Source organism: Rasamsonia emersonii (genome assembly GCF_000968595.1).
Source record: "Rasamsonia emersonii CBS 393.64 chromosome Unknown ctg1118621759968, whole genome shotgun sequence".
Classification (NCBI taxonomy): Eukaryota; Fungi; Ascomycota; class Eurotiomycetes; order Eurotiales; family Trichocomaceae; genus Rasamsonia; species Rasamsonia emersonii.
Window position 1 is genome coordinate 37,224 of NW_013563319.1, and position 20,441 is coordinate 57,664.

Here is a 20,441-nt window from a genome sequence, read left to right on the forward strand (position 1 = left end):
ACTCCGTAAGGTCCTGCCTGTGCAACAATAAAATAATCCGATCAAGCATCTCTATCCAGATAGATTCCTGGCTCATTTCCCGAACATACAAATACAGCAGTTGTTATATTCTATAAGTTGCATCGAAAAAGAAGGATCGATCTTTGGCAAGGTTGTCCGAACGGTTCTCACCACAGTGCCTTTTTTCTTGCCTGGCTTCTTACGCCTTTGTGCAAAGTTCCCCGCATTCATCATTTATTCCGACCGTACAGTTACAAACGATGTCCGACGCGGAGCACGCGCCTCAATCGATCTCAAACAATGACGAACAGCAACAACAACAACAGCAGCAGCAGCAGGAGCAGCAGGAGCAGCATCCCGCAGACGAAGAAGAAGCAACCGCCCCGAAGGATAGTTCCGAATCGGATGAGAAATTGAAGGCTGATCGGCGTGCGACGCTCACAAACCCGGAGGCCTTGGAGGATCCGGATTACACGGATGAGGAAGCGCCGCCGGTGGAGGAGATTGAGGCCGATGAAGGTATGTTTGTGAAATGCTGTGGAGTGTATGTACCTGTAGCTGTGATGGATACTAACACGTGGCTTTCCTTTCAGATCTTCTTGATGGTGAAGATGAGAATGTCGAGGTCCGTAAAGAAGCCGCAGATTACACCTTGGATAGTTCGAGCTGTGTGACTGTGATAGAGCATTCCCGCTGACTTGGACGGTCTTTTTTACCATGTTTAGGATATTGACCTCGTCCACTGCCGGATAACGTCAATACCTGCTCTGAAACTAGATCGGTTCAAGAAAGTAGAGGTATCCTCTTCTTCTTTCTCACTCTGCACTCCATCCCCCTCTCCAATGATTATATATTATATGTGCGGTCTTGATTAATTCAATTTAGAGAATATGTCTCCGCCAAAACCAAATCACCCGCATCGACTTCCCTCCGAACCTCGGCCCTACCCTCACCGAACTCGATCTCTACGACAACCTCATCTCGCACGTCAAGGGTCTCGACGACCTCACGAACCTGACCAGTCTCGACCTCAGCTTCAACAAGATCAAGCACATCAAGAACATCTCGCACCTCAAGAAACTGCGGGACCTCTACTTCGTCCAGAACAAGATCTCCCGGATCGAAGGGCTGGACGGGTTGACGCAGTTGAGGAATCTCGAGCTGGGCGCTAATAGAATTAGGGTATGGCCACAAACGAAACTGCACGCAGGCGCCCTTGTGTGCGGGAGGGATGAATTTCGCTGATCATGATTTACCGTCTTAGGAAATTGAGAACCTGGATACTTTGACGGCTTTAGAGGAACTGTGGTTGGGGAAGAATAAGATTACGGAGTTGAAGGTAGGATATCGAGCGAGTTCAAAGGCATGACCACCTCTCGCGGTGACTAACTATTAAATCCTTCTCAGAATCTCGACGCTCTCACGAATCTCAGGATCCTTTCAATCCAGTCAAATCGTCTCACTAGCATTAGCGGCCTATCGTCTCTGAAAAACCTCGAAGAGCTATATGTATCACATAATGCCATCACAGAGCTATCCGGACTTGAAAATAACACCGCTCTTCGCGTCTTGGACTTCTCGAACAATCGAGTGTCAAAGCTCGAGAATATCTCGCATCTCAAAAACCTGGAAGAGTTGTGGGCGTCCAACAATGAGCTGTCGAGCTTCGAAGAGGTAGAGCGCGAGCTCAGGGATAAAGAGAACTTGCAGACGGTTTATTTCGAGGGTAATCCGTTGCAGACGAAAGGGCCGGCCGTCTATCGAAATAAGGTGCGGCTAGCCCTGCCGCAAGTGAAACAGATAGACGCAAGTAAGTGATTCTCTCTTCTGGCATAGCCGTCAGACGATTTCGGACTTGACTAATCACTGTCAATTCTCCAGCTTATGTGAGACTTGGATAAATCTGTGCAAACGACGGAATGCAGAGGGCATCCCGTCTCGCACACCTCTCCAGAGACGACATCATCAGTTATGTTCTTTCCACGGAGCGTCTCCCACCCCCATAGCCATCCTACCACAAGGACATGAAATAGAAAAGATATCGAGGCGTTAGACGGAGTTGTAGGTGGGAATCATTTCGAAACATACATCAGCGATGACAGCGTCAAAGAAGGCCACATCCCAGCGATGTGTCTTCTTGTCTCTGGCTATTTGTCTTTATGTGTTGTTCACTGGTCCGAGCTTGCCCTTGATTCATCGAATTGATGCGTGCACTTCCATCGGCGAGCGAAGGCAAGAGTGAAAATTTATCCCTCATTCGGTCTTAAAAAAAGCTGTCCTACTTCGAGGGATTATTCTTTTGGAATATCATTGCTCTTTGCAGCGAGATCCTGTCCGTCGGCGTCCAAAGGCTTCTGCTACTTTTCCTTGTGCTTCTTCTTCTCCATGTTAAAGCCTTCTCGATATACCCTCATCAGAGATGTGGCGCCATTCATTTTGTTTCTCTGATAGATATGCTTCTTGAACGATGGCGTGACGGGTCTTTTTGGTTCCCAAAAGCAATCTGCGAGTTCGGGCTGCGGTATGCCACTGTTAACCAAGTCATGATACTGGTAGGTATTGGTGTCGAGCTGAAAGGGTCCATGGGAAGGGTTCTCCTTCACCGCGGCTTCGTGGTCGTGATGGGATTCTTGAATTTTGCACGTAAATGGGCGGGGTTCTTCGATTGACTCATATTTGGACAAGGGGTCTGCCGCGAGCACATGTTCGTTCGGAGGTTTGGGACGGTGTATGTGCTTTGGAATCGGAACGGTCAGCGGTGAAGCCTCAATGGCGCGGGCAGCTGACTCTGCTGTCTCGAAAATGACAAGACTGGTTGCCTCGGGGTCGTCGACCTTGCCCTGTCGCATTAATTTAGTATATATCCAGAGGACAGAGGACATAAATTAATCATAATAAAATGTAAGATGCAGAATATCAAGATTATGAGCTTGACGAGCCATGATTCGCTGCGAAACAATAATATTTTTTTTCAAAGAAAAAAAAGAAGAAAAAGAAAAAAGAAAAAAAGAAAAAGGGGGGAAAAAAAAGAAAAAAAGAAGGAAAAAAAGAAGTAAAAAAAAAAGAGAAGAAAACAAAAAGAGAAGGAGAGAAGGGGTATAGATAAGATAGATTGTGTTCTCCCTTGCAAGACTGAATGCAGCGTAGAAACAACCTGGTGTAAAGAATGCAACCAAGATAGAAAAAACATCACCTTTTCCAATGAAACCACGAAAAACAAAAAAAAAGAAATAAATAAATAAATATGAATAATATCATATCAGAGATTACAAGACTTTGAGCATAAAAAGGGAGAAACGGATAAGCTAGGCAAAGAAAATTGAACTGTCCGTCTACCATCCAAGAGTATACTTACCCGCAAATGCCGGAATGTCACTACCTCGCCGAACTTCTGAAGAGCAGCGAGGATCAACCTGCTCTCGGCGATATTGCGTGGACGCGGGTTCGTTGTTATTTGGACCTGCCTCTTAAGGGTCTGCTGTGCTGCCGCTGCAGCTGTTGCTGCTATTGAGCGGAGGGTTAATGTGGGTGAGAAGACCATGGCGACTGGTAATGACCAGCAGTCTAACAGACTCCGTCAAGCTATTATACTCTTTCAACTTTCCAATGTGAGAAAATGACGATGTATTCTTTGAATTGATTGACAATAAGAAGAATCCATGTAGATGTTCTGGAAAGTGACCCAAGACCCGCTTTCCTCCCCTGCACAGGCAGTCTTGGCGCCGTTGATCCGCATCACCATCCGCATCCATCGTGCCTACTTAATCTTCTTCATACCAATGCTGGTGTGTTTCGTGCAAGTGCGGAAAGATGCAAAAGACCAAGTTCCCGCAAAGCTCGTGCGTCATGACTGACTGCACGAAAAGACCTTTTCCATCCTCAAGGACTCCTCTGCAACTGTCAATGCTAGTTTGCCTGACGACATCTCAGCCTATCTCATAATCCACTGGGTGCATTGTTCGTGCTCACTTACATCAATGTCTGTCTCATGAGTGACCTTTGGCTGGAGCACTCCGATATGGAGGGTTTCCCCGGTCGTGGGTCTGGGCTTCATGGGCTCAAGGACTCTTGTCTGATCAAAGTGGACACTACCATATCTCAAGTACGCCGCGAACGTTCCTGCTTCGATGTCTTTATTGTGATTTTTCGGATCGTCCCACATGTCAGCGAGGAAGGAGTCAAGAGCGCCTGAGGGGCCGTGTGAGAGCTTCATTGTTGATGTATTCGCCAACAGATCCAGGGCAATCTTTTCTGCGTCGTGGTAGAGTTCATTCTGAACAGCCCCCTCTCCTTCCCTCTTTGTGCTCAAAAGCTCAAACTGTCTAGCGCCACTCCACTCGGTCACCGACTGGAGTTTCAGCATTTCCTGCATGGCGGGCAGCAAGTACATCTTTTCCCGGAAGTACTCCGGCCCATCAAACCCGTCAGTTGGATCGACGATCCTCCGAAGTCTTTCGAAACACTGGAAGTGAGCCAGATAGTCGCTAAAGTCTTCTGGGCTGATCTTGAGTGCCCCAGGCAAATTCAAGTGGTTTGCCGGTGCGTACATCAAGGGGAGATGTGCAAGAAGGGGATGTTTATGGAACCCTTTGCTCTCAGTGACTCCCTTCCACAGCTCCAGATAAATGTCGTGCCAGCGCTTGATGAACCCATTACCCCGTTTTGTGGCGATGAACCCATTCAGCATGTTTGTGGTACCGGGGCAAATCTCTATGGCGAATCCTGACATCTCGTATGGGGTCATGGGGTCGGTGATGGCGTTCCAACAGATGTCATCAATATGCCTGAAAAGGACCATACCGACGTCCATCCAGACGCCTCCGTACAGGTACAGGAGCGGCAAACGAACCAGGTCCCCCGAATGCTGCCCAACATGCGGGCCGGTCATGGTTCTGTTATTGAAGGCCTCTGGGAAAAAGGACGCGTCCACGAACTTGGATACGTTGAGCGGCGATCCTGGGACCTGGTCCAGCACGCGTACTGTCCACGACGGACCGAGTCGACGAACCCAGTTGATAACGTTTCTCTGGGACCACGGGGGCATGTTGTCGAAGCCCGTGTTCCAGAAAGCCCACACATTCTTGTCGGACGAAGTTGGTTCTTGGTAAGATTTTAGCTGCGTGATGATCTCTTCATCGGAGCGGCGATCCAGCTTGGATTCTGGGATATACACCAAGCCAGGACCAGGGGTGGGTGGCGATTCAGTCCCCGGAGATGTCGCCGGCGTGGACGTCGACGCGGGGGATTCGGAACGAGAGGATTGAGACGCAACCATTGAGACGATTACTCTGTGATGGCTTTGTGTGATGGCTCTGTGCGCGAATTGGGACGGTGCGATTGGTGTGTGATCGGTAGCGAGAAGTCTGCAGTATGTCTGCCTAGTCCTGGCAGACTAAAAGGATCTGACGGGGAGCTTTGACAGAGGAAAAAAAAGCAAGCGCGGGCGTTGGCACTCCTCTTCCTTTGTCGTGAGACGCATCCAATTATTGCTATTAACTACAGTCTTTATATTGGTGGGTCTTACGCTGTCTCTCTCGCAACTTCGCTACATTCCGGTCATCGTCGAGTGACCAAGTCCGATCCCAGCCAAAGGAAAAATTCAATCAGAAACAACTCCTCATCATTATCGACTCGATATTGAATGCATATCAGCATGGAGGTTTCTCCTTGCAGCCAGCTCAACCCGGAGCTTCCATTCACCGATGTACACCGCTGCTTGTTCAGCTATTCAACCTGTTTGTTTCCACCAAAGAAAAGCCCATGGGACTTTTCGTCCGGAGTCACGCAAACTTTGGGCTTTTCTTTCTCTTGCTTCGAGTCAACTGAGACATGCACCTTGCGAACATAGACGCCATACATACCCTAATAGACGGTGTAGTCAGGTTGTATGTACTTAACTGTACAGCAGATACCCGATTACCGTGTTGAGATTAGTCTACCTTCATCGAATCAAAGGGCCGGGGTTTGTACTCTCTTCTTTGTTTACGTTTGTAAACCAATCAGCGCCGCGTGATTTACGATGCTATTTTTAGGGTTAGTGCCATTGGTAGACTATGTACTGTACGGAGTACAGCTGTACAGTAATACCTTAGGTACCTAGGTAGGGATCCCAATCCATTGGGATATAATTCACTATGATACTATATACTATACTACCGTCATCGGCCACTCTTGCCTGTTCTACGTGGTTGATTGGCTTGTTTATTGATTGGCTGGTTACTTGGTTCTGGGACTGGCATGCATATACGTGGAGAATACAGACTGTGAACTGACTGTCTGTCTGTTTGATGTTTGTCTATTCAAGCGTCATCAAGGGCAAGCATCCCTACATACATACATATAGATGGATATATATGCACACATGTACTCTGAACTAAGCAAGTAAATGAACAAGTCATTCGTAACGCGACCTGTGCAAGCACGTCAAGACAAGACTATGACTGCACGGGGCGCTGGATTCGCTAAAAATAAAGGAATCCTCTAAGCGAAGATCGGGATGTACATTCCGTACTAAGTAGAAAACTCAAAATTAGCAAGTTCCTCAAATAGAAGATGCTCAAACAGAGGGCAGCGGAGTAATGACTTACGCTAACTGGGTTGTTGAATCGAAGGTTCTTGTCCAGCGCGCTCAACGCTTCAATGTCGGCGGGCTCCAGATCCCATCCGGTCACGTCCAGGTTCTGCGCCAGGCGGCCCGGGTTGTTGCTCTTGGGGATGACGGCGATGTTGCGCTGGGTGGCCCAGCGGAGCAGCACCTGGGCGGGGGTCTTGCCGTGCTTCTCGGCAATCGACTTGACGGTCGAGTGGTCGAACAGCAGCGGCGTGTCCTTGGCCTCCTTGTGGTCCAGCTCCAGGAAGCTCAGCGGGCCGAAGGACGAGTACGCCGTCACAGCGATGCCCTCCTTCTGCACGTACTCGACCAGCGCCTTCTGGGTCAGGTACGGGTGGTGCTCGATCTGCAGGGTCGCCGGGCGAATGCGCGCGTACCGCAGCAGGTCCATGATCAGCTGGGCGCTGAAGTTGCTGATGCCGATGCTGCGCGTCAGCTTCTTGTCAACCAGGGACTCCATGGCCTGCCACGTCTCCTGGATCGTCGCGTTGCTGAACTCGATCTCATTCTTGGTGCCCGTCCAGCCCGGAGGGTATTTCTCGGCCGGGTCGACGTATTTCAGCGCGATCGGGAAGTGAATGAGATACAGGTCAAAGTAATCGATGCCCCAGTCGGCCAGCTGCTTCCGGGCGATCGGCTCGACCTTGTCGGCCTCGTGGAACGTGTTCCACAGCTTGGACACAATGAAGAGGTCCTCACGCTTCACAATGCCTTCCTTGATGGCGCGAGCGACGCCCTGGCCGGCCTCAACCTCGTTGCCATAGTCTGAAATGCACATAAGTCAATTACTGGCTCCCATCATCAATCCGGAAAACGACGGCTACCTACCGCATGCACCGTCAAACAAGCGGTAACCCGCCTTGATGGCCTCGTAGACCTGGTCCGCGCAGGTGTCGTTGTTGACCTTCCACAGACCAAAGCCCACCAGGGGCATGTCATAGCCGCTGTTCAGCTTGATGGTAGGCGTGGCCATTTTGGTGAATGTTCGTTTGCGGAGTTGGTTGAACTGCCAGCAACAATTCAGTTTTCTTTCTTCTGATTCGCTCGCGGAATAATGGAAGCGGACTGCAGTACTTACAGTACTCGAAGGCAGCGAATTGGTTCTGGGAGTGAAGGAGCGACAGGAGCACGCAGGAGTCTTAAAGATAAGGCCGGTTCGAGGCGCCGGAACAGCAGTTCCCCTGACCGTCGCCGACAGCAAAATTTTTCGGAGCCCCTCCATCATCACCGAATTATCCTAAAGGGAAGGCTAATTCACGAGTCACGACCCCCACAGAAGCGGGGGAGGGGTAATCGAATGAGCTGCTGGCGGACCATTTTATGTGCTGTACATAGGATTTCGGGGCGGCAAAAACATTCAGCGTCATGACGGAGTCCGGCGGGCAGGAAGCCGTAAAACAGCCAGCGATGCCTCATGAGGGACACCAAATATAGGAATGAGGTTCCAATCGAGGCTCCGCCAGACACACAGGAGGCCAATTAAGGGCACGGGATTCGAACGGCGAGAAGCTGGAGACGGACGCGCTGGACGGCGTACCGGGTAAATTGAGGTTAAAGTCGACTTCGCCCGGCTTTGGCCCGGCTAAAGTCGCGCCGCTCTCCGCCAATAACGACGCCGGCCAAGGGCCTCGACGCTCCGGTGGAGCTGCTTATCTGCTGTCATATTATCCTGAGGCTTTCCCTGTCGTTTCTGCTTATTTTTTTTCCCGGCGGGTCTGAATTCTGCACTGATGAGGTCATAATCGAGAACCTGGAAGACTGCTTCGTATGTGATTAGAGACTATCTAGCTAATGACAGACGACTATTTTCGTTACAATGGACACCCGAATTTATGTCAAGAAGAAAAAAAAAACCCCTAGCCACATCAAGAAAACACCAAAGACAACTACACAAACGCCCATGCGGAGACCCCTGGGCATCAACACTCATTAAAGATTAATCATTACACTCATTAGACCGCTTCCACGGCAGCACCCTCCGCGTATGCAGCACTCGTATGGTCAGGACCCGAGCCGTTCACGTTCACGTTCAGGTTCGGATCGGTCGACACATTGCCCACCAGCTTGTCCATGAGGTCGTCCGGTGGCATGATGCCGTCCAGCCCACCGCCCTGGTGCTCTCGGGACACGGGCAACTGGGGGTGACCGGCAGATGGGAATTGCAGATGGTTGTAACTACCATTGCCAAGATCAGGGTGGATCGCCGTCGCCTGCGGCTCCCACAGTGGCGCATGCGTGTGGCTGATATCGTGCATCGGCGACGCGGTGGTCACAAACATGGAGTTCAGGACGTTGTTGTTGCTGTCATGAATGGATTGCGGTGGCATAAAGTGGCTGCCAGGGCCGCCCATCCCATAACCGCCCATATGGGGATGCGAAGATAAGGGGAGATCATGAACATTGAACATCGTCTGGCCCGCCGTCGACACAGTAATGCTACCAGGCTGGGATGTTTCTTGAGTGAAACCGGGATAAGGGTCAAGTACCGAGCTAACCGAAGTCTTGTCCCCAAGGCCATCCTCCGGTTTGCTCATGTTGCCCAGGAAGTCGTACGATCCCGCAGTAAAAAGGTTGGTGACTTGATCCTGTGTATCGGGATACACGGGCCATTGCTGCTGCAGACCCATGTTCGGATGCGGTTGCATTAGGCCATTCTGAGGCGCGGCAGGATATACATTCTGCGATGGCTTCGTTGAAAGCATCGTATCCATTGTCAGGGGGGGCAGGTCGATTCCCGTCGTAGCTCGTGGACTGTTGGTCGTGTTTCGCGCCGGGGGAGGGATCAACCGCCTCCAAGTGGTCGTGCCTACCTCCCCAGGCCGGGTCTGACGGAACTTCCACAGGAGAATCGCCATCCTCTTACTCTCGTCCCCTTTGGACAGTCGTTGATGACTCGGTGGAGTTGCCCGGAGCTCTTGCACAGCCGAGAGAGACCGGAAGAACTGCCGGGTGTGCTCGTCAGCCGCTTGAGCAGCTCCTGGCTGCCCGGAGTCTTCTGCCATCCGCTTCTCCTGGGTCAATTGAGTAAACAGCTTGGCCCACCACGAAGACTCGAAGAGAGGCTTGATCTTCGTCGAAGAAGCCTTTTGAAGATCGTGATACGTCTCCAGCATCTTCTGACCCTCTTCGTAGATATGCGTGCTGCATGTCCAATCTTCCAGCTGGCTCACCATCGAGATGTCGCCGGCAGTTGGGTGTGCAAAGTCAACTTCCAGCTGGATCCCCAGTCGGGAACCCGACGGAGGGAAGTCATCCATGAGCTGGAGGTTTACCTCGAGAAGGATCACGTCGCAATCCAAAGAAGCATTGGGGTCATCAATCAAAGAAGCGAGATGGGGAAAGGACGTGCGCCAGCCGACCAGGTTTTCCAAGGACATAGGAAGCGCAACGGGACGGTGCTGATCCCCTTGGAGGCGTGTGTACACATGTAGCGCCTTATCGATCCGATTTGCCTGCTGAGGAGCGCTCACCCACATATCGAAGTTAAACGCATGGATCAGATGCAAGTTCCCGTCATAGACGTTGGACCCCAGCGTGAGATGGGGAGGAGGCAGCTCCCCGTTGTACGGCTGCACGGAAGTACCAGGTTGCGAAAAAGAAGACTGAGCCTGGTTATTGAAGTCGCTCAACATCTGATTGTCCACGGAAGTTTGGCATTGCGGCGGAGTAGTCGTGGGAGGCTGTGTGTTCGGTATGTTTGGTTTTTCCCGGACAAGTCTCTCCCCTGTAGGCGAATTTATGAGCTTTCTGTGCTATCAACACGAGGCAAACAAAAGAAAAAAAAACTTACAGTCAGGATCGCCCTTCAGAAATGAATCGAGGACTTGCAGGTGACTGGACACCTGTTTTCTAGTTCGCCTCTTTCCAGTCAACTTGTATATATACTCGGCAATCAATTCATTCCGCCCGTATGACTTTCCACGTTCCGACCATTTCCTTCTTCCCATAGGAGGATTTGCCTCCAGTGCTAGCGGACGTCAGCATTAGGAAGTACCACGTCGTCAGCTACCACTCACCTTGCTGGAAGGCATCCTCCAGAGCATCTGACCAGACAGGCTCCCCATCCTTGCCAGTGTCCCGGCGAGGCCGTGCCCTATATTCGAGATACTTTTGGGAGTTCATATAGCTTCTCCTCGGACGAACAGGTGCGATGGCTGGAGGGGTAGTAGTGGGAGGTGGTTGAGGCGCCGACTGAAGCCGTCTCAGCTTTTTGGCCCGCAATCGCGCTGCCAGAGCTTGACTGTCCTGACCATTGGAAGTAGGTGTTGAATTGACAGGAGCCTCAGCCTGAGGGAATTTGTGAGCCATAGACTGAAACTGCTCATCGTGACTGCCATCTCCATTCGTAGCACTATCCGAGGAGTATGTCTGTACATTGCCCGAGGTGTTTTGGAGAGCTCGATCAGGGCCGGCTCCAACACTCTCCAACGCTGGCTGGGTGGTCTGAGATACAAGACACTCAGGCTGCCACTCAGCCATGGCGCGGACCAGGACGAACTTCTCGCAAGAATGATACCAGAATTCCAAACGGAGAAGAACGAGGACCGCAATGCCAATGGCCTTACACAGTCACGATAACAAAGATGAAGAACGCAAAATACTACAAGAGAATGTTGGGAACTTGGGAAGAGAATGAGAATGTGGGAGCAGACACCATGGTGTTTATAGAAGGCCATTCTCCTCCCTGTGGAAGGGCTGGACGAAACGCCTAGCTACCTTGCTACAATTGCTTGCCTGTCCCCTTTACAGTAGTCCTGATCTCTGATCGCGAGCGCGGCGGGACCGTGTCGTGAGTCGCCCATTCGGGAGAACTGGCGAGGAGTACTCCAAGAGAGTGGCTATCCTTGCCGCCGCGATTAGGGCTGGAGAGAAAGGGCACGATGTAAAGACGATGGGGGAAGCAAGGGGGTCGGATCAGCACGATCCAGTCAAGAGCTGCTCGGAGATTTTTGCATGACGAAGTACAAGATGACAGCAGAGGCTCAAAGCAGGTACAGAGAGGACGCCGTGACACCGGTGGCGACGACGGTCGAAGAATGTAAGTTATCCAACAGGATTCTGCGATTCCGCAGTCAAGGAATGCGACCGTAATGAAGAGACATCGACTGGAATGTAGGTCGACCTTCGGAGGGGAGCGGATCTGTTTGCTAGCATCCTCGCAGTGAGGGTGCAGGTAGGAGCCAGAAGGGACTGAGAAGGGCGTGGACAAGGAGGCGTGTTCATCACTTGCATTGCAGTGCACGAGGTCCTTTGCCGCGCCCGCGCGCTATCCTGACAGCAGCCCTAAAGAAGGAGAACGTGTCGAAGGAGAACGAGGCGAACTGCCAAGCAAGGGATGAGGAGCTCAACAAACACACTTCTGGACCAGAAAACAATTTTCCTGAATTCTCCCTGTCCAAGGATCTAATCTTCCTCGTTCTCCTGGGCCCCTACAACGAATTTCTTCCTGTCCGTTCGAAGGAGACCTTGTAGTTTCACCCTGTCCACCTGCTGCCCCATCTTCTTTTCGATATTCTGGATCTCCTCTTCCGGGTCTACAGCGTCTGCGGATGCATACTCCAGCACCAGTTTCCTCCCCAAAAGATGCGTGTTTTTCAGCGCATCCATGGCATTCTCCGCTTCGCGGGCACTTACAAAATCAGCAAATGCGAAACCGCGCGATGTTCTGTCGAATTTCTTGGGAACGCGCACAGAGCGAAGTTGCCCGTAAGCGCCAAATAACGCCCGGACATCCTTCTTAGTGGCTTGGAACGGAAGATTCTTGATAATAATCTTCGTTCTCTTCGCAGCGACTTTCTTCGCCGTATCCTCGCGTCTCCTCTCCTCGGCGGCATCCATGCCCTTGTGGGAGAGTTTAACGACGAGCTCATGATTGTCAAGATTGTAGCCATTCATGGCGGCTAGAGCAGCTTCCGCCTGCGCCTTAGTACGGAACTCGACGAAGCCGAAACCCATACTGAGAGTCTGACCCGGTCGCTTCGGGTCGGGTTTTGTCTTCACCGTGGCTGATAAAAAGCCGTCCAAAGGCTTGAAGACCTCGGCTAGTCTTTCACTCGTGGTGGCAAAATTCAAGTTTCGTACGAAGAGCGTCGAAGTGAGTAGCCCATTTTCGGTGTCCTCTAGGGCAAAGGTGTCCGTTGTAGAGAAACCTTGAGATTTGGGCTTCGTCTCGACGGCCGCTGGCGGCGCTGGCGGCGCTGCCGACGCTGCCGACGCCGTCGACGACGTATCAAATAGATCTTTCGGTGCGCGTTCCAGAAATAGAATTGAATCTCCCAACTTCCGATACGCGAGACTTCTAAAAGCTTTCTGCGCCTCATCCGGTCTCGCAAACTCAACGATAGCAATAGTACCACTCGGAGGCATCAGTAATCGAGTGAGCTGGCCATACTGTTCAAAGAGCTTCCTCAAATCACTTGTCGTCACGCCGTATGAGAAATTTTTCACGAGAATTGCGGTGTTACCCCGTTCTCGTTGCTTAAACGAGTCCAGATTGACTCCATTTGCAGCAAAATATGCCTTTGTTTCCTGGATTACGTGGGTTTCTGCATGCGCTTGCTTTACGGCAGCGTCGGAAGATGTTGGGTCAAGCAGATCTGCTTTGGATACTCCGAGTCTCTCTGCTACAGATGACATTACAGCGTCCGCCTGTGTTTTCAGTCAATCATCCGCATTTCCTGTTTCCACTTGTGACGACTTACATTCATGTACAGGGAGTTCCAGTTGAAAGTCGATGAGGATGCTTCCATCTTACGCCTTATCTGTTTTTGTTTCTTCAAGGGCAGCTTCGACAGCTCATATTCATCTATCTTGTGTGTTTTCTTGGCAGTAGCTGGTAGAACATGGAGCAGGCGACCCTGGAAGTCCTTACCGTCCAAGGTCTTGTAAGCGTCGATTGCAGAAGAGGGATCCACATATTGCACGTAAGCAAAGCCTTTGCTCGTGGATGAACGTGTGTCAAATGCGACGTGTATCTAGCAGGGACGAAGTCAGTGAGTCTTCTGGACACTGAGCAAATAGATAATTGCATGAGGTGGGACGACGCTCTTCAGATCCCAAGAAGCATCTACTAAATACTCTTGCCTGTTGTGACATCATATGTTGCATCAGATGTCCCTATCAGGATGATCATCACGAGAGCGATGGTGCATGGTAACAAATGATTCAGCAGACATTGGCCAGACACTTACCTCTTCGATCTTACCAAATCGTGAGAAGACTGGTTCAAGATCCGCTTCAGTTGCATCATACGGCAAATTCCGTATAAAAAGGCGCGCAGAACTGCGAATTAGTGCAACATCCGCATCCACATCTTTCTCACCAGTCTCATCTGAATCTTGAGTTCCCGACGTCTCAGGCGCGACTTCTTGTCCAGAGACCGGGTTTTCTTTTCTATCCTGACCCACCGCATCAGGAACTTTTTGAGCGTCATGCTCCACTTGCTCTTCATCCTCAAGACCCAGGAGCCGACTCGTCTTAGATCGCAGCCAGTCTGCATCTGACTGTGGAAGGTCTCGACTTAAAGTTTCAACAGAAGGCTCTTGAGCTCCTGCTTCTTGATGGGTATCTTGGGTTTTGACACCATCACTGTTGGGTAATGTGTTCGACGGCACTCGCTCTCGGACCTCAGTCTGAGACGAGCCGCGAGCAGCATGTACCTCTGCAGGGCCCGAGGTTCCATTTACCTCACCAGTCTTCTGCTTCTTTCTAGGAATCTGAGGGAGTTCCTCCTCGCTAGGCTTGTCAGCGTCTCCAGACGTTTGACTGGTCAATGTAGGAACGAAGGATCCAGTGACGTCCTCGTCATTCGCCCAGGTCTTCGTCTTGGAGGGACGCTGCATCACAGAAAGATATTCCTGGAATTTAGGATCATCCTGAGTATCATCTCGCTTGCGTTTTAGATCATTCGAGTCAGATGAACGAGATTGCTTTCCATGCTTCCCAGTGGCAGTAGACTTTTCATTATTCTCTTGTGCCTGTCATAGAATTGGTCAGTTCCAGGACCATCTTGATCCGTCAGCTCGCACGGCATCGAGGGAAGCATGGGAAAGGATGTTATACAAACACTCACTGGGCGGGCAATCTCCACGGATATCTTGGACATCCTAATGTATGTCTTGTTAAAATAATCCACGGCTTGCTTTGCGATGGCAGCATCTTTGAAGCCCACAAAGCCAATCCCGCGTTTGGGAATGACATGGGCGTCGGTTACCTTAAACCGACTTCCAAAATGCTTTCCAAGATCTTGGCTGGAGAACGTTGGCGGAAGGCCAGACACAAACACCCTCGTACCCTCCATGGCTTCTTCCTCTGCTGAAGGGTTTGGTGGAAGAAGAGGGCAAAGCGAGGTTCGTCGGATTTTTTTTTCTGGTCTTTTTTTTGCAGCCGAGGGCGGTGAGAGCGTTCCAGAAGGGTCCGTGCACGGCTGGACCGCAACGCGATGGCCAAGGGAGGCGCGCGGCACGGCATCGAGTTTGGATGCATGTCGGATGTTTGTCAACTGTTTTCTGCACATTCCCGCCTGAAGTCGCCCGTCGCCTTCCCGAGAGAAAGGGTATCTGCTCGTGAAAAGCAACTATTTGAAGTTGTGCGTTTTCAAATTATAAAGGGGCAACATGGCTGCCGAAAAGAGGGAGAAGCTCGAGGGTAAGTTAGACAACCGGTCCGGTTGAAAACATCTCGCTGATCAATATGTCGCAGCCCAGATTAAGTCAGTAGACATGGTAGGTGCTCGATTCTTGCGAATGGTATTCCCTGAACAACCGCTTACTTGCATTCGAGACCGAGGATATGCAGCAGGAAGCGATTGAAGTTGGTATGGCCCTCTCACTGTCCAGGTGGGGTAGGAAACAAAGGAGCTGATTCCGCTAGCAACGGAGGCCATGGATAAATTTCACATTGAGAAGGTGAATATGGACGGATTCAACACTTTTGGGAGAAATACTGATCTCTCCGACAGGATATTGCTCAGTACATAAAGAAAGAGGTCTAAATCCCGCTTTTGTGTTGTAACCGATTTCGCCGGCTGACGTCTGCAACAGTTTGATTCTCGCAAAGGCCCAACATGGCACTGCATCGTTGGTCGGAACTTTGGCAGTTTTGTCACTCACGGTGCGTGAATTTGCGACGAGTATACGAGTTCTGCTCTGGCCCTAACTTGACTTGCAGAGACGAAACATTTCATCTACTTCTACCTCGGACACTGCGCAATCCTTCTCTTTAAAACGCAATGAACCATCTACCTTATGTGCCATCTGCACCATTCCGAAGCAGGCTTCTTACTTATCGGGTGGTAAGGGTCTTCAGGAGATTACATGTGGCGCATTTCTAGTATACCTTAGCAGCACTCGTCGATTCTCGTCCCTATACTCTGCTCAAATCTGGAGCAGATGACGCTTGATCTGGGTTGACAGACCGTCCAAATTGAGCGTGTCGAATGTTATTGTTCGTTGAAGCCATGGCCCGTCTTTCGTGCCTGTACAAAGCTTGTCATTGCATGCACTGTGGAGAACAGTCATGCTTCAGAAGCGATATGGCAATTTGAAGATGATTCTTTGAAAAAGTCAGGAATTCTCTGTTGTCACTCAATGATACCTGGATTGATTCTCAGCAATAATTTCGTTGCCTCTGCGGTTGTTCATTTTCTTTGTGGGAAATAAAGATGGGAAGGACAGGGCGCAATAGACACGATGTCGCCGAGGTTGGTGGACCGGGACATCTCCAGACCATAGATTTCAAGACATTCTCATTCCAGAGACCTGCAGAGGTCGAGAAAACGAGCCAGGATGTGTAGGGCTCCAGCGCCTCTAGCAACAGGTATCATCTAAGTTCAAGCCTTGGTGCAAAGGTTCAGAGATGAATGCCCAATTCAACTGCATTGGGAGGGTGGCTGTGGAGTGGATGGAAGCATGTGACAGGGCACACAACCGTGCCAAGCCACAGCGCCACACTCTCCACGCCAACGCACATCCCGTATATATGATTGGCAGCGCTTGGCCGCTGCTGCGATCTCCGTTTCACCCCCAGCAAGTAAAGTTGTCCCCGGAGGTCGTTCATTCTTCCTCCCATCTCTCTTAACTAGTATCTCCTGATCTATTCTCTGGATTTGGCTTGTTTTTGTTTGCGATAATTTCGAGTCACATCCAGATTCTCTAATTGGGCGATCAACCATGGCCATTTGCATCACGTTCGGGACCGAAGGTAAGCTAGCTGCCTAAGCTCCACATGTACTGTACCTAGTCCGGAGGTCGAGACAGTCTTGATATAGACCCAAGATGCAAGGCCGTTACGGCCCTGTAAGGAACATGGACTGATATGAATATCCAGAGTTTACATCGAGGCTGGAAGGCTACGAACATGTCAGAGCATATTGCCAAAATTGTGAGTGCAGTCCCACTCGTATCGATATGTATCGATAGAGGAACGAAGGGCCGCATTAACCTTTTGAACCGATCCACAGGTGAGCATTGGGACGCATATTGCATATCCAGATGGTATGTGTACTGTACATGGTTCTGATATTCTGCGTCGTTACCAGCTTCGTCTAACACGGTTGTATAGGCCTTGGTTTACTGTCTGCTTTATAGTATGCATTCTGCCACCTGCCAAGTTCTTACTATAGGATTTGCTTGTCGACTAACATTATTATCAGCCCGTGATTCCCTTGTCTACCCACAAATACAAGGTAAGGAACCTTTTTCAACTGCTAACAGTATTGTTCTTGACTGACCCTCTCCCAGGAAGTCACATGCGCTCGGTGTCATTTTACGCAGGACCTGAGGTAGAGATCCCATCCAGCAATATCTTCCGAGGCATATGACTGACCCAGCACCTCTTTGATCTGCAGTCTTCGCCCTGACATACAGCCATACGCTCCTCCTCCACCAGGACAAGGTCCGCCACCAGGACCAGGAGGCCCTTTCCCACCGCCGCAGAACTATCCGCCCCCTGTTGCCTCCGGGGCTAATCAAGGAGGGCCAGGTCCGGGAGGTTACGTGTATAAATAACAGGATACCAGTCGAAGGACGCATTCTGGACTTCTCGGGATTGTATTTGCAAGATTTCATCTCTAGATTGTTTCTTGACGTGTTTCTACTGCTTTGTTTGATTGATGATACCAAGTTATGAGGCGGCATCATGTATCTACGTAGACTTGACCTATATGTATCGCTGACGAATGGCATACCTATGCGAGGAAATTACCATGGAAGATATATATTATCCCAAACGTAATCCTCGTCAGACGACCGCTAGGCATGTTCATCCCGACGGAGATTATTATCATGCAAAGAATCCATCCAAGACGACTACGACTAGTACCTGCATACATGCACACCGAGGCATGAAGAAAAGTTCTGCTCGAAGAGGCTAGAGCTTGCGTAAGTACTGTCCTTGCACTTTGAAAGTCTTCTTTGATATTATTTCAGGTGTTTCACAGTAATTATTAATGCGATTATTTATTCCATTATCGAGTCTAATCAGAACTAATCTACAAGGGTATCATATCCAATATCAGAATGACCGAAAATCTCAAAAACACACATGTACAAACGTGCTTGGGAGTTATTATTGTGAGTCCTTGACGGAAAGCTTCTCGTCTGGAGTCCCCTCTCCAGCACTGTCGCTCGGCCTCGAATCCCCGTCCCGACCCTGCAGAGCGGCTTTCTTCTTGCCCATGATGTCGAGCAGCATGGCACGGATAGTGTGCACGATGCTGGCGCGGCCCTCGTACAGCGGGAAGACGATGACGCCAAACGCAGTGAAGAACAGCCAGATGAGGCCAACCACCACCCAGCCGGTGAAGAAGGGCTTGCTAAAGACGTAGCCCGAGCCGTACATGGGCATCGGCCACAGGATGAGGAGGCACAGAGTCATGACGACCGTCAACGTGCGCGCATAGAATGCCGCCTTGTTGAGCTTCTTCACTTCCTCCTCGGTCATGTCAGGCGGCGTCGTCTCACCCGGGATCATTTCCAGATCGACATGTGCGGCCGCTGCAACTTCCGAGTCGTCCACTCTGCGGATATTCCGCATCGACTCATAGTCATAATTCTGCGGTCCAAACACAAAGGTAAGGATAGGAATAAAGACAATCGGACTAAGCAAGGCAGCCACATTGCCGGCAAGCATGGGGTAGCTAAGACGTATTGTTAGCAGGGAAAGAAAAAAAATTCCAAGATGCAGGTGAAAACTTACTTCGCACCAGTCGTCGTGACATTCAACTCCCCGTACAGAGACTTTGCAGTAACAAGCCATGCAATCAGGGCTACAGCCAGACCCAGAGGTGGCGAGAAAGCTGCAGCAATCCAGTTCTGGCCCTTCCACAGCAGGGTCAAAGAGCCTGGAATCACAGCAGCCGAGATAATGACGCCCATCAGCAGATACAAATAACCCATCCCAATGCCTGCGTAATACAGACCAGTGGCAAAAGCTGCCATAATCAGAGCATAAACAATGCAGGCCACGTGAGAAATCCAGACGAGCCTCTTGCCCTTCGCGTCCGGCTGGATATAGGCCTGATAGATGTCGTATGTAAACACAGACGACACCGCAATCAGCTGAGCAGAGAAGGCCGAGGTGACAGCCATGAACACCATGAGAGTAGTCGCAACCGCTCCTCCATAACCCAACAGCTTCACAGCTGCATACGGCAAGACAAGACCAGCGGTGACATCTTGGGAGCTGAGGGTCTGGTCTCCCTGGAGGGACAAGGCTGTCAATCCCATAGTCGTCGCGCAGAGCCACGGAATCGCAAACCACGAGAGACCGCCGAGGACATAGCCTGGGAAAGCGTGAACGGGGCTTGCCGCAATAGCTTTGTTGTAGTAGCCGTTGTCAAGGAACACGGTCCCAAAGTTTCCGATGAGGTTGATGACAAAGAAAATTCCTCCCCCACGAGACTTCATGGTGAGATAGCTTCCTTCCGAGTTGCCAGAAACTGGATTGGCTCGGGCAGCTGCCGTCAGGATATCATAGACCTTGCCCGGAGAACCCAGCTGGTCGCTGATCGCATAAGTGTTGAATGCGAAGACGAAAATGATGACAACAATGACGATTGTGTGCAGGTAATCGGTGATGAAGGTTGCCTTAATTCCACCAAACACCGTGTAGAGGACAACACCGATTGGAAGGAGGAAACAGGCTGCAGCTGTGTGCATTCCAGTCAGGGAGGTCAGCACGGCCGAACCGCCGGTGAGCAGCATCGCTGTCACGAGAATGTTGGTCATCAAGCAGAAGACAATGAAAACACAATGCACGACGGTTCCATAACGAGCACGGATAACCTCGAGGAAAGTATGCGCATTGGGAGCACGCCTCTTCAACTCGATGGCTAAGGTTGCAAAAAGGAGGATTTGAACGGTGGCGCCTGACGTGAATGATTAGCCTTCTGGAACACTCCTTCCATGCACTCTTCTTGTGAGATCCGTACCCGATGCGTAGTAGAAGGGACCGGAAACCCCGTACTCATATGCCACCGTAGATGACTGCAGAAGTGTCGCTGCCCAGGTCCAGCTGCTAACCACTGCAGATGCCACCAATCCTGACTTGACCGTCCTTCCGGCGGTGGAGAACATTTCCGATGTCTGGACTTCATGCTGGTATCTATCGAAAGGATTAGCTGAAATCAGGAAAATATGTGTATGTTTAGCGAAGCCAACGGAAGCATGCACCTACCTTTTCAATGCCCAGGTGATGAAGATCATCAACAGCGCAAAAGCAAACCCTAAGCCAACGACGATTCCATATCCAAAGCTCTGGCTCAAGGGAACCGTGAAATGAGCCTCACCGGAGGCCATGATTCAACCGTCAGGTAGAGTAGATCGGTTACCGC

The 20,441-nt window shown here is 50.6% G+C and overlaps 6 protein-coding genes across 6 annotated transcripts; 1 reads left to right on the forward strand and 5 right to left on the reverse strand.

The window, feature by feature from the left end:
- Nucleotides 1–260: 260 nt before the first annotated feature.
- T310_0888 (Protein phosphatase 1) lies at nt 261–2,053 on the forward strand (the record flags this gene model as incomplete). Its single annotated transcript, XM_013476181.1, has 6 exons — nt 261–519; nt 594–625; nt 886–1,182; nt 1,265–1,339; nt 1,408–1,810; nt 1,926–2,053. The coding sequence occupies 6 exons, from the start codon at nt 261–263 to the stop codon at nt 2,051–2,053; spliced, it is 1,194 nt and encodes a 397-aa protein (XP_013331635.1).
- Nucleotides 2,054–2,357: 304 nt separating this feature from the next.
- Nucleotides 2,358–5,275, reverse strand: T310_0889 (uncharacterized protein; the record flags this gene model as incomplete). Its single annotated transcript, XM_013476182.1, has 4 exons — nt 2,358–2,840; nt 3,356–3,546; nt 3,856–3,931; nt 3,974–5,275. The coding sequence occupies 4 exons, from the start codon at nt 5,273–5,275 to the stop codon at nt 2,358–2,360; spliced, it is 2,052 nt and encodes a 683-aa protein (XP_013331636.1).
- A 1,205-nt stretch (nt 5,276–6,480) lies between these two features.
- T310_0890 (D-xylose 1-dehydrogenase) lies at nt 6,481–7,583 on the reverse strand (the record flags this gene model as incomplete). The annotated part of the gene is made up of 3 exons (XM_013476183.1): nt 6,481–6,510; nt 6,588–7,375; nt 7,439–7,583. The coding sequence occupies 3 exons, from the start codon at nt 7,581–7,583 to the stop codon at nt 6,481–6,483; spliced, it is 963 nt and encodes a 320-aa protein (XP_013331637.1).
- Nucleotides 7,584–8,562: 979 nt separating this feature from the next.
- Nucleotides 8,563–11,089, reverse strand: T310_0891 (Transcription factor AbaA; the record flags this gene model as incomplete). Its single annotated transcript, XM_013476184.1, has 3 exons — nt 8,563–10,334; nt 10,401–10,577; nt 10,627–11,089. The coding sequence occupies 3 exons, from the start codon at nt 11,087–11,089 to the stop codon at nt 8,563–8,565; spliced, it is 2,412 nt and encodes an 803-aa protein (XP_013331638.1).
- Nucleotides 11,090–12,013: 924 nt separating this feature from the next.
- Nucleotides 12,014–15,494, reverse strand: T310_0892 (Pre-rRNA processing protein Mrd1; the record flags this gene model as incomplete). The annotated part of the gene is made up of 5 exons (XM_013476185.1): nt 12,014–13,258; nt 13,312–13,584; nt 13,801–14,586; nt 14,682–15,185; nt 15,381–15,494. The coding sequence occupies 5 exons, from the start codon at nt 15,492–15,494 to the stop codon at nt 12,014–12,016; spliced, it is 2,922 nt and encodes a 973-aa protein (XP_013331639.1).
- A 2,681-nt stretch (nt 15,495–18,175) lies between these two features.
- T310_0893 (Urea transporter (Dur3)) lies at nt 18,176–20,406 on the reverse strand (the record flags this gene model as incomplete). The annotated part of the gene is made up of 4 exons (XM_013476186.1): nt 18,176–18,746; nt 18,806–19,976; nt 20,040–20,212; nt 20,285–20,406. The coding sequence occupies 4 exons, from the start codon at nt 20,404–20,406 to the stop codon at nt 18,176–18,178; spliced, it is 2,037 nt and encodes a 678-aa protein (XP_013331640.1).
- Nucleotides 20,407–20,441: the final 35 nt, after the last annotated feature.